A 15,598-nucleotide genomic window follows, 5' to 3' on the forward strand; every position below is an offset into this window, starting at 1 on the left:
TTGAAACCAAACGAGGAACAATATGAGTTAAATTTTAAAAATATGAACTAAACGTGCATTTTGACATATTCTAAGAGGAACCAATGATGTAATTTACCCTATTCATTTAAATTGGCCATTTACATTTCTTGTGTTTGATTAACCAAAAAATCAATTTTATTTTGCTCTTATTGGTTTGAAAAAGAGCATTTAATTCTGTGTATGTATTTGTTTGTTATAGTATTTTAAAACTTATACATTATACATTATAATATCCATCCGTTTACTCTAGTTCAATCATGAATTATAGTATTTTAAAACCCATACATTATAATATCTAGCCCACTTGTGCTGGATGAATTAAAGGCGCAAAATTAAAGTTGCATCCCGTTGACTCAAGTTCAATCATGAATGAAATATATCCATTAAAATAATAATCAAACGAGGCCGCAGATTTTGAGCATAGAAAATTACAAATTCACTTTGTTTTGATTCTTATATCCATCCGCCCTTCAATCCTTGTTGTCAAGATGAAGCCGTTCAAAGTTTTGCAATTACTGATCTTAACTTTGTTAACATCATCAATTGAAGCTCAGCTCACCAAGCCACGTTGTGATACAGCCTGTGGGGATGTCCAGATTACATATCCATTCGGGATTGGACCAGAATGTTCTGCCAACGAATGGTACACAATCAACTGTAATTCCTCCACACCGTATCTATCTGCACTCAACAACGTACAGGTATTGGTATTGGATATAAACTTGGCAACTGTCACTGTTAATATCTCATTAATTAGTGTTGATTGCCAGAATCCAGTCCAGTATAGCCATCTTATTCTAAACACCAGCTATGGCAATAGCCCCTTCCTATTTTCCGCATCCAATAACATACTTATTGTTAATGGGTGCGGCAGTGCCGCCATCATGGAGAATGGCACTGTTGTTGGTGGTTGTTCCACAACTTGTGGAACAACCACTAACACTGTTATTGTCACTGATAGTGACACAAACAACTGCTTTGGCATCGGTTGTTGCCAAACTACAATTCCTCATGATCTCCACTCGTTTACCTTAAACCTAACAGGGATGGAAAAGCAAGATAGAGATGGAACGTGCAGTGGGTCTGCTTTCTTGGTGGCAGCAGATTATGCAAGAGAATTTTCGAGCCAATTTAACGACAATTTCGCTCCTATCTCACTTTCATGGAATGAAACATTCGATGAAAATTCAATAAGATGCAACGAGACATGTGGGGATGTCTCGATTCCTTACCCTTTTGGGATTGAAAGAAGTTGTTCAGAGAGTGATTGGTTCAATGTTGATTGCAACTCCTCGACACCTTACTTATCCGCATTCAACAATTTAGAGGTTTTGGGTTTTAGTTTGGAAAATGAAACACTCACTGTTAATGTTCCAATGTTTTCTGAATGTGAAAATCTAGTTTATAACAACAGCCTTAACCTAAATGGAAGTCCCTTCCGATTTTCCGGATCTTACAACATACTTGTGGTTGAGGGGTGTGGTAGTGCTGCTATTATGTATAATGGGAGTGTTGTTAGTGGTTGTTCGACAACTTGTGGCAATGACATTGTTATTGAAAAGAACAATTGCTTTGGCATCGGTTGTTGCCAAACTATGATTCCTGATTATCTCCAGTCGTTTACCTACGATGTAACAGGTTTGAAAAGGCAGACTGGAAATAAGAGTTGTGGGTCAGCCTTTATGGTGGATATGAAGTCTTTCCTTGAAGGAAGAATGTCACAACAATTTGTTCCGGTGACACTTGGGTGGTGGTTGGATCCTGGGTTATTAATAGCAGCATGTGATTGGTGTCGACGTTATGGGGGGTTTTGTCAACAAAATTATACCGAAGGTGGGGGCTGGAGCAGGAGGTGTATATATCGTGAAAGAAGGAATACAGAATCACATACTGGTGTTATTGAAGGTAAGTTATTCTCTAAACTTGCCATCCATATATACATTAATACATACCCTATGTTCTGCTGTTTAATTTCTATAATTTTTCTAAATTCGATTAGAGAAGCTGACTTATTTAAATTTATGACATCCTATTCGAAATTTTGATACTTCTGTTTGTTGGTAAATTTTGTATGGAAAACTCGGCAAGTGAAATAGACTTTTAGTTAAACTGACAAGCTAGTGCTTGTGTTTTTGTCTTTTCTTAATGCATACTTTCCCACAACGTATTTCATCTATTTGAATATTGGTATTTAATTTCTCATTTGAATATTGATACTACAAACAGCTGCAACTTCATGTAATTTCACCCAAACTTTTATTCTTGTGTTCACACTTTTTTCTTGAAACAGCGACTTTTGTTTAGCAGCTTTCTTTGAATTTCATTTCAACCTCCTTTTTTATTATTTTTTTTATTTTTTTTTTTATTTTGTTGGGTTTGATTTCTCAAATATAAAAATCGAGAAACATGGTCCCTCTCTTGGACTGTTCACGCTATCGACTCGTTGAGAACGTGTGGTACGTATGAGTTCAGTTACACCACATAGGAAAACTAATTCCAATCAAATATAAAATCCCCAAATATAAAAATCGTCTACAAGGGTTGGGGGCATCAACTTAAAACTTTTTTTTATTCAAATTTAAATCATATTGCTATGTAAAAAAAGAAATCTATCCATTATTGGAAGCATTTCTCCCTTGTCTTCCACTTGGGTCACCAATGACTCATTCAACTACTTAACCAAAGTTAATTCGCCTAAAAACTATAAAAATAATACTTTCTACTTGGTATGCAACTAAAAACTATAAAAATAATACTTTCTACTTGGTATGCAACTGTATACGTAGGTTCTTTTCTATTTTTATTTAAACAGTAATTATAAAACCTATGTAGTACAAGAGTTTATTTTAAAAAAACATATGAAGATCTAAAAATTTAGGAAGTTTGAATTGATAAGGAAAAAAATATATTGAATTATTGAAATGTAATGTTTAATTTGTTATTTTTAACTTTTTTATTTCACTTTTAAATTTAAACAAATAATTTAAATAAATAAACAAATAAAATAATCGGATTCATTTGGTAATTCAGAAATTAAAATGAAAGTTATATTAATGAAATTGATATATATATTTATTATTATATTATGAATATTATGTAGAATTTAATAAAATAGAAAAAAAAACAATAAAAATAACAAGTGGAAAAAATGTTAAATAAAAAAAACTTAGAAAATAAAATGTGTCAAATGCAATGAGAACAATACATGTGGCAAAAAAGATCTTTATTTATTAAGTTAGATACATGTTTCTTGACTTCTTTTAAATTTATTGAAAAAGAAATACCTTTCATAACTTGATATGTTAAGTTTCAAGTGTTTATTATATTATTTTGGTCTGACAACGATAATAAACATATTTAAGTTTCAAGTGTTTATTATATTATATTTTTATGTTTAGATTTTCATAAAATTTCTTTTCAATCTATTTTAAAATTATGTAATTTTTTTGTTCAAAAGCCTAAGGGTATTCATAATAGCTACTTCGAATTCTTACAAACTTATCTATTTTGACTTAATAAAAATCTATATTTAAATCTCTTCTTATAAGTTTTGTTTTTAATAATTAACATTCACAAACACAAATATATATATATATATATATATATATATATATATATATATATATATATATATATATATATATATATATATATATATAAGTATCTTTCTGTTACTTAATAAAGACTATGATTTAGTTGCACTTCAATAGTTATGGATCAATAATAGTCTTGCGAAAGCTGATCATGTTTATGGCGGAGTTGTGTAATATTAATTATTTGTATTATATTTTCCTCGTTTCAGGTGTTAGTATAAGCATGGGGTCACTTCTCCTAATGGTGATCGTTTATGTATTATACACAATAAATAGGAAAACTAAAGCCAAGATGAAGACTAAAAGGTACTTTAAACGCAATGGTGGTATACTTCTTAAACAACAACAAGCAACTGATATTGGTTTAGTTGACAAAACCATACTTTTTACATCCAACGAATTATCAAAGGCCACTGATAATTTTAATGAGAATAGAATTCTTGGTCGAGGAGGTCAAGGTACAGTGTATAAAGGCATGTTATCCGATGGAAGGATCGTAGCAATCAAGAAATCAAAGGTGGTTGATGAAAGCCAACTAGAACAATTTATTAATGAAGTGGTCATTCTTTCACAAGTCAATCATCGAAATGTCGTTAAACTATTGGGATGTTGCCTAGAAACCGAGGTCCCACTACTTGTCTCCGAGTTCATCTCGAATGGTACCTTGTATGACTTTATTCAAGATGAAACTAACGAGTTCTCAATCTCTTTAAACATGAGATTACAAATCGCCACAGAGGTTGCAGGAGCACTTTCTTACTTACATTCATCAACCTCCACTCCAATATACCATAGAGACATTAAGACTACTAACATACTTTTGGATGAAAAGTATAGAGCAAAAGTTTCTGACTTTGGAACTTCACGGTTTGTGTCATTAGAACAGACTCACTTAACTACATTAGTCAAAGGGACCTTTGGTTACTTGGATCCAGAGTACTTCCAATCAAGTCAATTTACTGAAAAAAGTGATGTATATAGTTTTGGAGTTGTTTTGCTTGAACTCTTGACAAGAGAAAAACCAATATCCTTGACTAAATTTGGGGAACATAGAAGTTTAGTTGCATATTTTATGGAAGCCGTGGAAGAAGGTCGTGTTTTATCTATTTTGGATGCAATGGTTGTTAAGGAGGGTTCAATGAGTGAGTTGTTAGCCATAGCTAATTTGGCATTGCGATGCTTGAATTTGAATGGGAAAAATAGGCCAACAATGAAAGAAGTTTCTATCGAGTTAGAAGGCATGAGATTATCACATGTGCCATTTACGATTCAAACTAGTTTTGGACATGTAAAGAATAGTGAGGAATTACCACAAATATATAGCGGGTCAACATCAACATCATTCACATTCAATGACCTTTGTAGATGAATTTTGGTAAACCTAAGAATTCTTAATTATTTCTTAGTTTATTTCAATATCATCATTTGTTTATAAATAAGTTGTATGTGAAAGAGTATTTTATAGGAAACCCTTGTTTCCTCTTTCTCCCCTATGTGTATACATAAACATTTTAGTATATCTGAAAATTTGTCTGAATTGTTGAAGAAAACATCATGAGTGCAGCACCATTTTAGTTATAACCCTACAAACTTTAAACAAAATTACAATGGCCGACAAGCACCTGATACCCAATAGTGACGAACTTTTAGAGGAATCGTTTGGAGTAACTATGTTTTCCAACCTTTATTTGGGATCAGGGTAAAACCTATCAGATGTGGCAAAGAAACATTTAGAACACATTCAGGTCAATCCCAAGTTGTGTCTTTGGGGCATGTTATCACTTCGGTAGGTGTACATGGAGATGATAGTTTGGTTTTTTTGTATATATTTTAGAATTCGTTTTCTTTTTAGTTTTAGTATTTTTAATATTATTTCTGCATTAGATCGTTAGATTTATTGTTTTGAATATTTTTATTCGTTTAAGCTATTTTTGTGTAGATTTGTACGAGAAAGATGGTATTTTGGAGAATCTTTAAAGCCACATCGAATACCTTGCAACCACGATTGAAGTCTCATAGCAAAGTCCGTGAGCGAAAAGAAAATCAAAACGATATAAATTAATTTTTGGATTTCAACAGCATTGCACGACTTTATTCAAGTGATTAGACGGAGAGGAAAACGTTGTCCGATTGAGCTGAAATTTTACGGACGTCTTCCCAACTCATCAATCTTCGACCTCACTAAAAACGAGCGGATTTGAACAAGTTTTGATATGATTTTTGGCATCATGAACATCAAAGCAGGAAGCTGCCAGCTTTAGCTTTGGCAGCTGGCAACCCAAAACATAAAGCTTTTGGCATCCTATTTTTTGATTTTAAATAGCCCAATATCAAAAGCTCAAGTGTATTTTCCAGGAGCCCTGAAGCAATTTAATTGGGCCTGTCTTGTGTGGAGTAGAAAAAATCCCAACATTAAAATAGAAAGAAAGGTAAGAGGAGGGTGTGGCGCCTCTTTGGTGTGCGGATGTCAACGGGGAAAACAGGGCGAGGATTGCATCCCCTGCTACTACCCCCGAAAATTTTCTGTTCCCCCGTCCCCGCCCCCGAAATCTCTAGCCTTCCCACTTGGATTATAGATGGAGTTTTTGGAACAACAAAAGTGATGATATCATGAAGCTGCGTCATCTTCGTTTCAAAATCGGTATTAGTATAATTTCTATCATTTTTATTGTTAGTATTATTTTTTTGTAGTTAGTTTTTATATTTCAATGCTAGGTGAATTTATAGAACAATAGACTAGTTTTGTATGTTTTTTATGGTATTCTATGAAAGCATTTTGTAGAGATGTGAATGTTTAATCAGTTGGTTAATTTCTTGATTACGTAATAGATCTTCAAATTAACAAGCAACAAATGGTTCTTGACTACGTAATAGATCTTCAAATTGGTTAATTTCTTAATTACGTAATAGATCTTCAAATTAACAAGCAACAAATGGTTCTTGTGTTGTTTTCAATTCACACAATAATAAAAATATTTTCTCTAAAATGGTAGTGAAAACCTTTTGATTCCTCTTAGATTTGATGGCTTTTAAATCTTAATGCTAGTTAATTTTTATTAATTATATGTTTAATGGAAATCGTGACTTTAACTAAGAAAATATATTATTAGTTTCTCTAATCATTGTATTAGCTAAGAAAAGTCTAGGTAATCTGAAGCTTCTTAGATTGTTATAGTCAAATTATGATCTATCAAACCCATTGCACCACAAAATTATGAGGATTATTCAAATATTTGAACATGCGATTCATCTTGATGTTGGAACGTTTTTTATAGAATTTATATTTAGTTATTTTTTTTATAAATTAGTTTCATTGCATTTAATATTTCAAGAACCCCCCCCCCCCCCCCCCCTTCATTTTATGTTATAAAAACCGAATGCATATATTTCATTTGAACCAATCCATATGGATTTGATCCTTATTACCGCTGCTATAATTCGTTTTTGTATGTTGTCGTATTTTAGGGTTTTTTATTTGTTGGTCTCGACAGCCACCAATTTCTTGGCGCTGTTAACGGGCATTTGTTATCTTTCATCGATTTCTTTTTCTATGCTCAAGTTTCTTTGTTTCCTTTTTATTATTAGAGAATTTTATATAGAAACCTCCAAAAAAATTAATTTGTTTTTTAGATTTCCAAATTCTTGGCGACGATGGCACCAGAGATGTGTTGTGTGATGGAAATCAATTTCGAAGCCGGAGAAGAAAAGCTTACCGACGGCGTTGGTGGAGGAAGGTGTTGGAGTGGTGGCCCTGTCGAAGGAAAGCAAGTGGCTGGAGGTGGGGTTCGACTGAAGAAAAATCACGTACCTTTGTTGCCTTGATCAAAGACGATAACGAGGAAGGAGCAGGCAGCTGCGGCGACGGTCGGAATGCGAGGGGAAGGAACTTGTCACAACCAAAAATACAACCCAAAAATTTCATTTTCAAAATCATTTAACAAACATAAATATCATCGCCATGGTATAAGATCATAAAACATCTATCTCAAAATCTCAGAAAATTTTGTCATCGTAACACAATCCCATATAAAACATCAGAGTAAACTCCTAGGCTAAGAAAGTTGTCATGTGAGCCATGCTATCATCCCGAGCCCTTTCCCTTGCTAGCTGAAGTACCTGAAACAAAACTGAAACTGTAAACACGAAGCTTAGTGAGCTCCCCCAAACTACCCCATACCATACAATAACACATATAACAAATACCGGGCCTTGCCCATTGTGTCGGGCCCCGCCCGACATCGGACCGGAGTCCGGCATAAATTGGGCCCCGCTCACTGCATCAGGCCCTGCCCGACATCGGACCGAAGCCCAGAATCATTGGGCCCCGCCCACTGCATCAGGCCCCGCCCGGTATTGGACCGAAGTCTGGAATAAACTGAACATAGCATAAGCAAAAAACATATAACATAATCACATATACTGCATCGGGCTAGCCCGATATCGGACCGGAGTCCGGAACATATACACATAACGTAAACATGCATGAATCACGAAGACATCAAGCATTCATAACTATTTCTTGGGACCACCCCAACATTGTACCGAAGTCCGGAACTACTATCATCTAAACGGCTCGGCGTTGTGGCCGTAGACCCGTTCCTACTAGAAGGAAACTCACCTCGTACGGCTGACTGCTGAAAAACTAGGTGAGTGCTCCCTTTCTACTGCTCCGGCGACTCTCCGGCTATAATTCCATAACAACACTTAATCAAAATATGATAATCCCTCTTAGGGTAAAATGACCATTTTACCTTTCTGATCAAAGTCAACGCCAAGGTCAAAGTCAACTCTCAGTCAACCCAACTCGCCGAGTCCCTTTACCGACTCGTCGAGTTCAAATGGTCATGACGTCGGGACATCTCGATTCTACTCGTCGAGTCTCTCCTTGGACTCGTCGAGTTCTTTTGCTTTCAAGTCTCACTCATTTCTAACTCGCCGAGTCATCTCCTTAACTTAGTGGTTTCACTCATAATCAAAGAAGGGTTTGGGGACATTGATCTGACTCGTCGAGTTCCAAGAACAACTCGGCGAGTCCCTTGCATGCTCATATTATACAGTTGATCCTAGGTGATCCCACTGCCTCAAATTCACAGATCTGGACTCCTAAGGCTAGAATAACACGTAATGTTTCTAACTTTACGTGCATGTATGATGCTATGAAGCTAGATCACTCAAGACAAGCTAGAAGTGAGAGTCTAGGGCATAGAATGGGATCTTCGCTGAATAAAGGTGGCAACTTTGAGCTTCTGGAGCTCAAGAGTGCGTAGATCTAAAGCCCTTATAGTCCCAAAATCTCTCTCTCTCTCTCTGAATTTAGCTTGGAAAGGACCCAAAAGTGGCAACAAACAAGCTTTCATGGAGATCTAAGTGAAAATAAGCCAAGGTATATACTTTATACCTTCAAGAGCTCTGAAATGCAACAACTCTGGATCTCCTGCCTCTTCTTGAATCACCAAGAGATCTCTTCCTTCTCCTAACTTCAAATCACACAAAAAAATGGCTAGAAAGGCTTTAAGACACTCAATGGGTGCTAGGCTTTCGAGAATGGACTGTGGAGGTGATGGAGGCTTGGGTGAAGACTCATAATATTGCTTAAATAGGGTGCAAACCCGAAGGATTAGGGTTTCCTCCTGATGGACCTACTCACCGAGTCCATTTCTGACTCGTCGAGTAGTCCATTTAAACCTCACGGTCCAGCTCGCATCTACTCGACGAGTTAGGGCTACCAACTCGTCGAGTAGCTCTGATAAAATGAACATTTAGAGAATTACTTTCGTACCAAGGATGGGGCGTTAAACTTCTTCCCCACTTGACTTAGACTTTGTCCACGAAGTCTGCTGAATCTAGAAACAACTCCGGGTGGTGCTCCCTTATCTCCTCCTCGGGCTCCCATGTCCACTCTGAACCCTTCCGGTGCTGCTACTGCACCTTCACTAATTGTACTCTCTTGTTCCTCAGCTCTTTCACCTTGCGATCTAAAATCGCCACAGGTCTCTCGATATAGTTCAGGCTTTCGTAATCAAACGAAGCTACTCGGCCCACTATCTTTTCGCACTTCTGACGCTCTTCCTTTAGGCCATCCACCTGCGCCTCCCTAATCTGCTCTAGCAGTGGAGTGATCACTGTCATTCTCAGAAAAGTATCTCGGATCGGAGCCACCACTGCCTTGCGGCTTAGGGCGTCAGCCACTATGTTGGGCTTGCCTGGGTGATAAAGGATCTCATAGTCGTAATCTTTTACCACGTCTAACCGCCGACGTTGCCTCATGTTCAGATTCGACTGGTCCATGAGGTACCTCAAACTCTTTTGGTCCGTGTAGATAGTACACCGGACCCCATAGAGGTAATGCCGCCAAATCTTGAGGGCGAACACCACCACCCATAACTCCAAATCATGTGTCTGGTAGTTAGCCTCGTGAGGCTTCAACTGTCTCGAGGCATAATCTATCACATGCCCCCGCTGCATCAACACTGCTCCCATCCCTGTGATCGAAACGTCACAGTAGACTACAAAGTCATCTACTCCCTATGGCAGGGTAAGAATCGGCGCCTCGCACAATCGCTGCCTGAGCATCTCAAAGGCTGTCTGCTGCTAAGGACCCTAGCGAAACACCACCGACTTCTTGGTCAGTCGGGTTAGCGGAAATGCTATTTTGGAGAAATCCTGAATAAACCTCCTGTAATACCCTGACAAATCCAGGAAGCTCCGAATCTCGGATGGAGACCTCGGGACCTCCACTGCATCATGGCCTCGATCTTAGCTGGATCTACTAATATACCCTTCTGGTTGACAACGTTCCCTAGAAACTGCACCTCGTGCAACCAGAACTCGCACTTGGAGAACTTTGCGAAAACTATCTCCCTCCTCAAGGTCTCAAGCACCTCCCTCAGGTGTTCCTTGTGCTGCCCCTCAGTCTTGGAATAAACCAAGATATCATCAATGAATACTATTAAACACCGATCCAGCATTGGTCTGCACATGTGGTTCATGAGATCCATGAACGCGGCTGGAGCATTGGTGAGCCCAAACGGCATCACCACAAACTCATAATGACCATAGCGGGTCCTAAAAGTGGTCTTCTACACATCATGATCATTGACCCGCATCTGGTGATATCCGAACCGTAGATCAATCTTGGAAAACCAAGATGCTCCCTAAAGCTAGTCAAACAGATCATCTATCCTCGGGAGTGGGTAACGGTTCTTCACAGTTACCTTATTCAGCTCCAGATAATCAATGCACATACGGTGCGACCCGTCCCTCTTCTTCACAAACATGATCAGAGCTCCCCATAACGAACTGCTCGGCCTAATAAATCCCTTGTCTAGCAGCTCCTATAGTTGTGTAGACAGCTCTTGTATCTTGGGAGGAGCCAACCGATACGGTGCCTTGGTTATCAGAGCCGCACCAGGGACCAGGTCAATCCGAAACTCAACCTGTCTCTCCGGAGGTATCCCAGGCAAATCCTCTGGGAATACGTTTGAGTACTCTCGCACTACTAGTACATCATCGACCATCGTATTACCCTTCTCCTGGGTATCCATGACGTAAGCAACATATCCCACGCAAACCTGCTGAAAATAACATCTCGCTCTCACTGCTGAACATAGAATCGGTTCGTGATGTGGTCTCTCACCCTGAATCATTAACTCTCCCCCACTAGGAGTGCGAACCCTCACTAGTTGCAGCTTGCAATCAATCATCGCCCCGTTGGGGCTCAACCAATCCATACCCACTATAACCTTATTCCCTCGCAAGGGAATTGGGACTAAGTCCATCGAAAACTACTCAACAAATAACCGAAGTGTACATCCTCTATGAATTCTCGCGACCCTGACGGTCCTATCATCTGCTATCTCAACGTCGAGTGGGAAATCAACTCCCCTGAAGCTCTGCTAAATTGCTTGCAAAGTGCATGTAACACCAGTCAAAATAGGTCAATAGACAATCACATGTGATTATACCAATCATATAATTTTGTAAACAAGTAATGTGATAAACATACTATGTAGCTCATGATAAATTCTAATACAAATACGAACTTTCTTCATAATACAACTCAAAGTATATGGCCATACGATTCCAAAGATATAGAGAAGGTCTGAATCTGACTTCGCATAAGGAAGTTGTGATAAACCGAACACTATATATCTCTATAATAAGAAGAATTTAAAATAGACTTAGAATTAGCCATTGGATTCTAAAAGAGAGTTGTAGTACTTGTAAATACCTATGCGTGGATACAAAGAACGCCAAAAACGGAGTTCGTATGCAAAAGTTACGACCTTCCAAAGATTCGACTATCAGAAACCCTAATCTGACTAAACTCACGACATGAACAAGGGTTTATTCACGACATGAGGTGTCATTTTGCCACATCTTGGAATCTAGAAGGTGTGTGATGAGGCTACGAAGGGATAAGATCCAAAATCACGACGTGAGCAAGGATAACTCACGACGTGAGGAGTCACATGGCCACCCTCCGAAGCTAGGGACGCAAATGGCAAGTCTACGGGATGAGCATGCAAGACTCATGACGTGAGAGTCCAAAATGCTTACTATAAATAGCAGGTCCGACCTCAGCTATTCCTTACACCATTTCCCTTTCTCCTCTCTCCCTTGCTGAAGCCATCTTGCATCCCGAACCCCGACGACCTGGTATCGCTGACTGTTTCTGCTTAGATTACATAAAATCACGCTACTAGGGTAAGTTTCACGGCCCCACTTTCTAATATTTTCGGGGGGAAACGCATGCTAAATATTATATATATGTTATTATTATGTCTGTATGATAGTATATATATCAGTATCAACGTAGATAGTTATAATAACAGGGATATAGTTATTTCGTATTTGAAAGTATACAACTATCGTAAAGTTGTTAGCATGTTATTGTCATAGTAGTATACTAATGTAGATCTTGAGTTATACTTACGATTTTATATATATTTTGTGTGCGATATAGTTCCGAAGTTATATTCGGAAGTTCTATATGTTAAAAAGTATGTATGTTGTTATTGTTGGTTTTATGTCAAGATAAAACCTGGTTTTACTTTAAGTTATAGTTGTTATACTGCCTAAATGTTATGAAGTTAGGAGTAATGTTTAAAAGCAAAGTCTAGTAACTTAGGGTTTTAGACACAAAAATGCTTTTGTTGTTAGGGCTACAGGAAGTCGTCGAAGTCAACATGAGTAATTATATTCATCAACTAAGATTGGGGATCTTAGCGGAAATCCTCTGAACTGTAACCGTTAATCCCGTGTGAGCGAGGAAGTCATGTATAATTAGTATACGGGTTGACAACCCCACTTGTGATTGTTAATTACAGTCAACCATAAACAAGTGACAAACTATCCCTTTACTTGTTATTGTTCCGACGTCGATGAAGCGTACGGTGTTGCTTCTCATAGAAATTATGAGTGTATTGTTTCTCATGGAAATCATGAGTGTGTTTTATCAGAGGTATTGTGTCATAGCAGCGGTTATTGGCTCATGGTAGCAATTTGTTAGAAACGTTATACTTTGTCGTATACAAGTATTAATGTTATGTATAAGTTTCCCCCTACTTATACTCTAGGTTCAAAGAACGTTTAGGTATAACACTTATTTGATAAGTGGAATATTATACCTGATATATATAATAAATGTTGAAGAGTCAAAATAATACTTTCAAAACTATACTTTTGAACTTGGAAAATGTGTTATTTTTATATAGAGTCGAAACCTGTGGGCTCACCAACTTTATCTTGACGTATTTTAAAATGTATGTGTTTTCAGGATCTTGAAAAGCTGGTATGTATTCGAATAGGAGAAGTTTTACTATTATCTTTCTATTCATTAAGAAATTATGCCATAGTCGGATATTATGTAATAGGTTCAAGAAAAACAGTTATGTAACTTTCAATTATCAATAAAGGTATGTATTTTCTTTAGTACGGTTCAATGTATGTTATATAATTGTGATACGAAGAATGACGTTACACCACCCGGTGTTTCCGCCGACGGCCGGGGTGTGATATATTTGGTATTAGAGTTATTAACTATAGTGAACTAGTACTTTCTTAGGAAAGCACGTCTATAGTTTAGGGCTTACTGTATTAAGTTTAGGTATATCCCTTAGCCTACGATAAAAAGTATTATTAATTATTCTACTAAAGTAACAAACAATAATTAAAGCATGAATACAATAAATAAGAATATAGAGTCATATATAAAGACTCAGACCCGCGAACAGAATACACCCTAATACCCGAAATGTTTTTGATCTCAAGGATTTAGATCAAATATTCCAACTAAAGTTTATATGTGCATAGATCCTATCACAACTAGGTGTAGGTGCGCAACTACATTTTATTATGATCAGATCATATGGAATATTTAATTTGGGAGAAATATTTGATAGACTAAACTCTTGATGATCCAAAATGTATAGGAATTCGACATGGCACATTCACGAGAATGGATAATCATCGAGGATACGGATGAAGAAGCGGAAGTTTCATTCCCCAGGATGTTAGGCGATCCTTACTACCCTATAAATCCAACCACCTTTCATCCAGTACCTTCTGACGATGGAGCACCTTTACCTTCCAATGAATGCGAAGAAAGTGAACCAATGGAAGAAAGCGAACCAATGAAGGAGACAGAATCAGTAGCATCATCTTTACCACCAATGAACACTCTTTACCATGAAGTTTCAGGAGGAGCACAGATGAAACGCATAGCACGTAAGTCCATACCAATATGGAAAAAGATTAAGAAGAATCAGAAGGCGACATCTTCAGGAAGTCATAGAGTTCAAGATGAACCTGCACGGATAGCCCAAAGCGTAGATAGGTGGGTGACAGAAGAAAGAGCTGCTAAGATGTATGAGACTGGTCAATCATCTCGACCACATCCCCCACATTCTTCTGAAGTGAACACCTTATCTCAATGGTTTGAGAAAAGTGTGAAAATTGAAGATAAGATGGAAATCGTTTAAGGAAGGGCTACTCATCTCTCCGGAAGAGTACGAAGGTTAGAAGGACAAAGGAAGCGAGATCAGGAATCAGTGATGGATGTCCATCATCGTATAAATTTCGCTTATAACGATATGATTACTCACGATGCAAGGATTGCAGAGTTAGAGCTATACAATCAAACCTCGAGAAACGAGGAGCGCACAGAGAGAACTCAAGCACTTGAGGAGCAAGTGGTTAATGTCACTGATGTGCTAGGTCATCACTTGGGTTTTTGGTAGATAAGCTAAAACTAGTGGTTGTGTAAATATAGAAAATCAGACTAGTTAAGGCAAGAAGGGTAAAGTTTATAGCAAGGATGTAGAAAACCTTGCAAATTTTGCAATGTTTATAGAAAATTTTCTCTTATAAACCTAAATAAACTGATGTAACCGCTGATAATAATATAAAGCATACGTTACAGTAATCATTGTGTTATCTATTATGTGTTACACTTTGAATAATAACTAGAGTATTTAGTACTCATGTATTAAATGATTAACAAAACTCATAAAATTCTTATTATTTATAATAGGAACTAAAACAAAATGCCTAGAAGGAGTAATCGGCTAAACCCTAACTGACCATCAACACCACAACAACAACAACCATAACCACCACCGGAATTAAACCCCTCAATAAGTACAGTACAACTTGAAGAAATCATAGCTCAAAGAATTGTTGTGGCTCTATCTAGTGTCACAAGAGATGGAGTTAGAAATGAAGGCCATGTAGGGACCACTAGAACATGTACCTATAAAGATTTTATGAATTGCAGACCAAAAATCTTTCATGGAAATGAAGGGGTAGTTAATTTGACGAGGTGGATAGAAAAGACAGAATCCGTCTTTCAGATTAGTTTTTGTCTAGACGATTGTAAAGTACGATTTGCAGCATGTACTTTCGCTAATGCAACACTTACATGGTGGAATAGCCATGTGAATACAATGGGGATTGATACTACAAATTCCATGAAATAGGAAGAG

The 15,598-nt window shown here is 37.3% G+C and overlaps 2 protein-coding genes across 6 annotated transcripts in view; both read left to right on the top strand.

The window, feature by feature from the left end:
- Positions 1 to 15,598, top strand: part of LOC145086955 (wall-associated receptor kinase-like 1) — a 261,585-nt gene that overhangs the window by 80,039 nt on the left and 165,948 nt on the right. The window lies entirely within an intron of this gene.
- Positions 366 to 6,397, top strand: LOC145086958 (wall-associated receptor kinase-like 8). Of its 4 annotated transcripts, none has more exons than XR_013700701.1 (3): positions 366 to 1,926; positions 3,824 to 5,400; positions 5,554 to 6,397. XR_013700701.1 is itself a non-coding variant. In XM_079024835.1 (3 exons), exons 1-2 carry the CDS (start codon positions 510 to 512, stop codon positions 4,981 to 4,983), a joined length of 2,577 nt encoding a protein of 858 aa, XP_078880961.1. In that variant the 5' UTR covers positions 366 to 509; the 3' UTR covers positions 4,984 to 4,989; positions 5,554 to 6,397. The 4 variants fall into 4 exon arrangements, 3 of the variants coding, with proteins under 3 accessions (XP_078880961.1, XP_078880960.1, XP_078880962.1); XM_079024835.1 differs by having other exon boundaries at positions 3,824 to 4,989; XM_079024836.1 differs by having other exon boundaries at positions 589 to 722; positions 1,066 to 1,926; positions 3,824 to 6,397.

The sequence above is a fragment of the Lactuca serriola genome, chromosome 2, assembly GCF_051521515.1.
Source record: "Lactuca serriola cultivar US96UC23 chromosome 2, Lser_US96UC23_V15, whole genome shotgun sequence".
NCBI lineage: Eukaryota > Viridiplantae > Streptophyta > Magnoliopsida > Asterales > Asteraceae > Lactuca > Lactuca serriola.

Bases quoted from the DNA above. Each gene is read 5' to 3' on its own strand.
- LOC145086958 (XM_079024834.1), top strand. From the start codon at position 510: ATGAAGCCGTTCAAAGTTTTGCAATTACTGATCTTAACTTTGTTAACA. The intron at 1,927-3,823 runs GTAAGTTATTCT...TCCTCGTTTCAG, and splicing joins ACATACTGGTGTTATTGAAG to GTGTTAGTATAAGCATGGGG.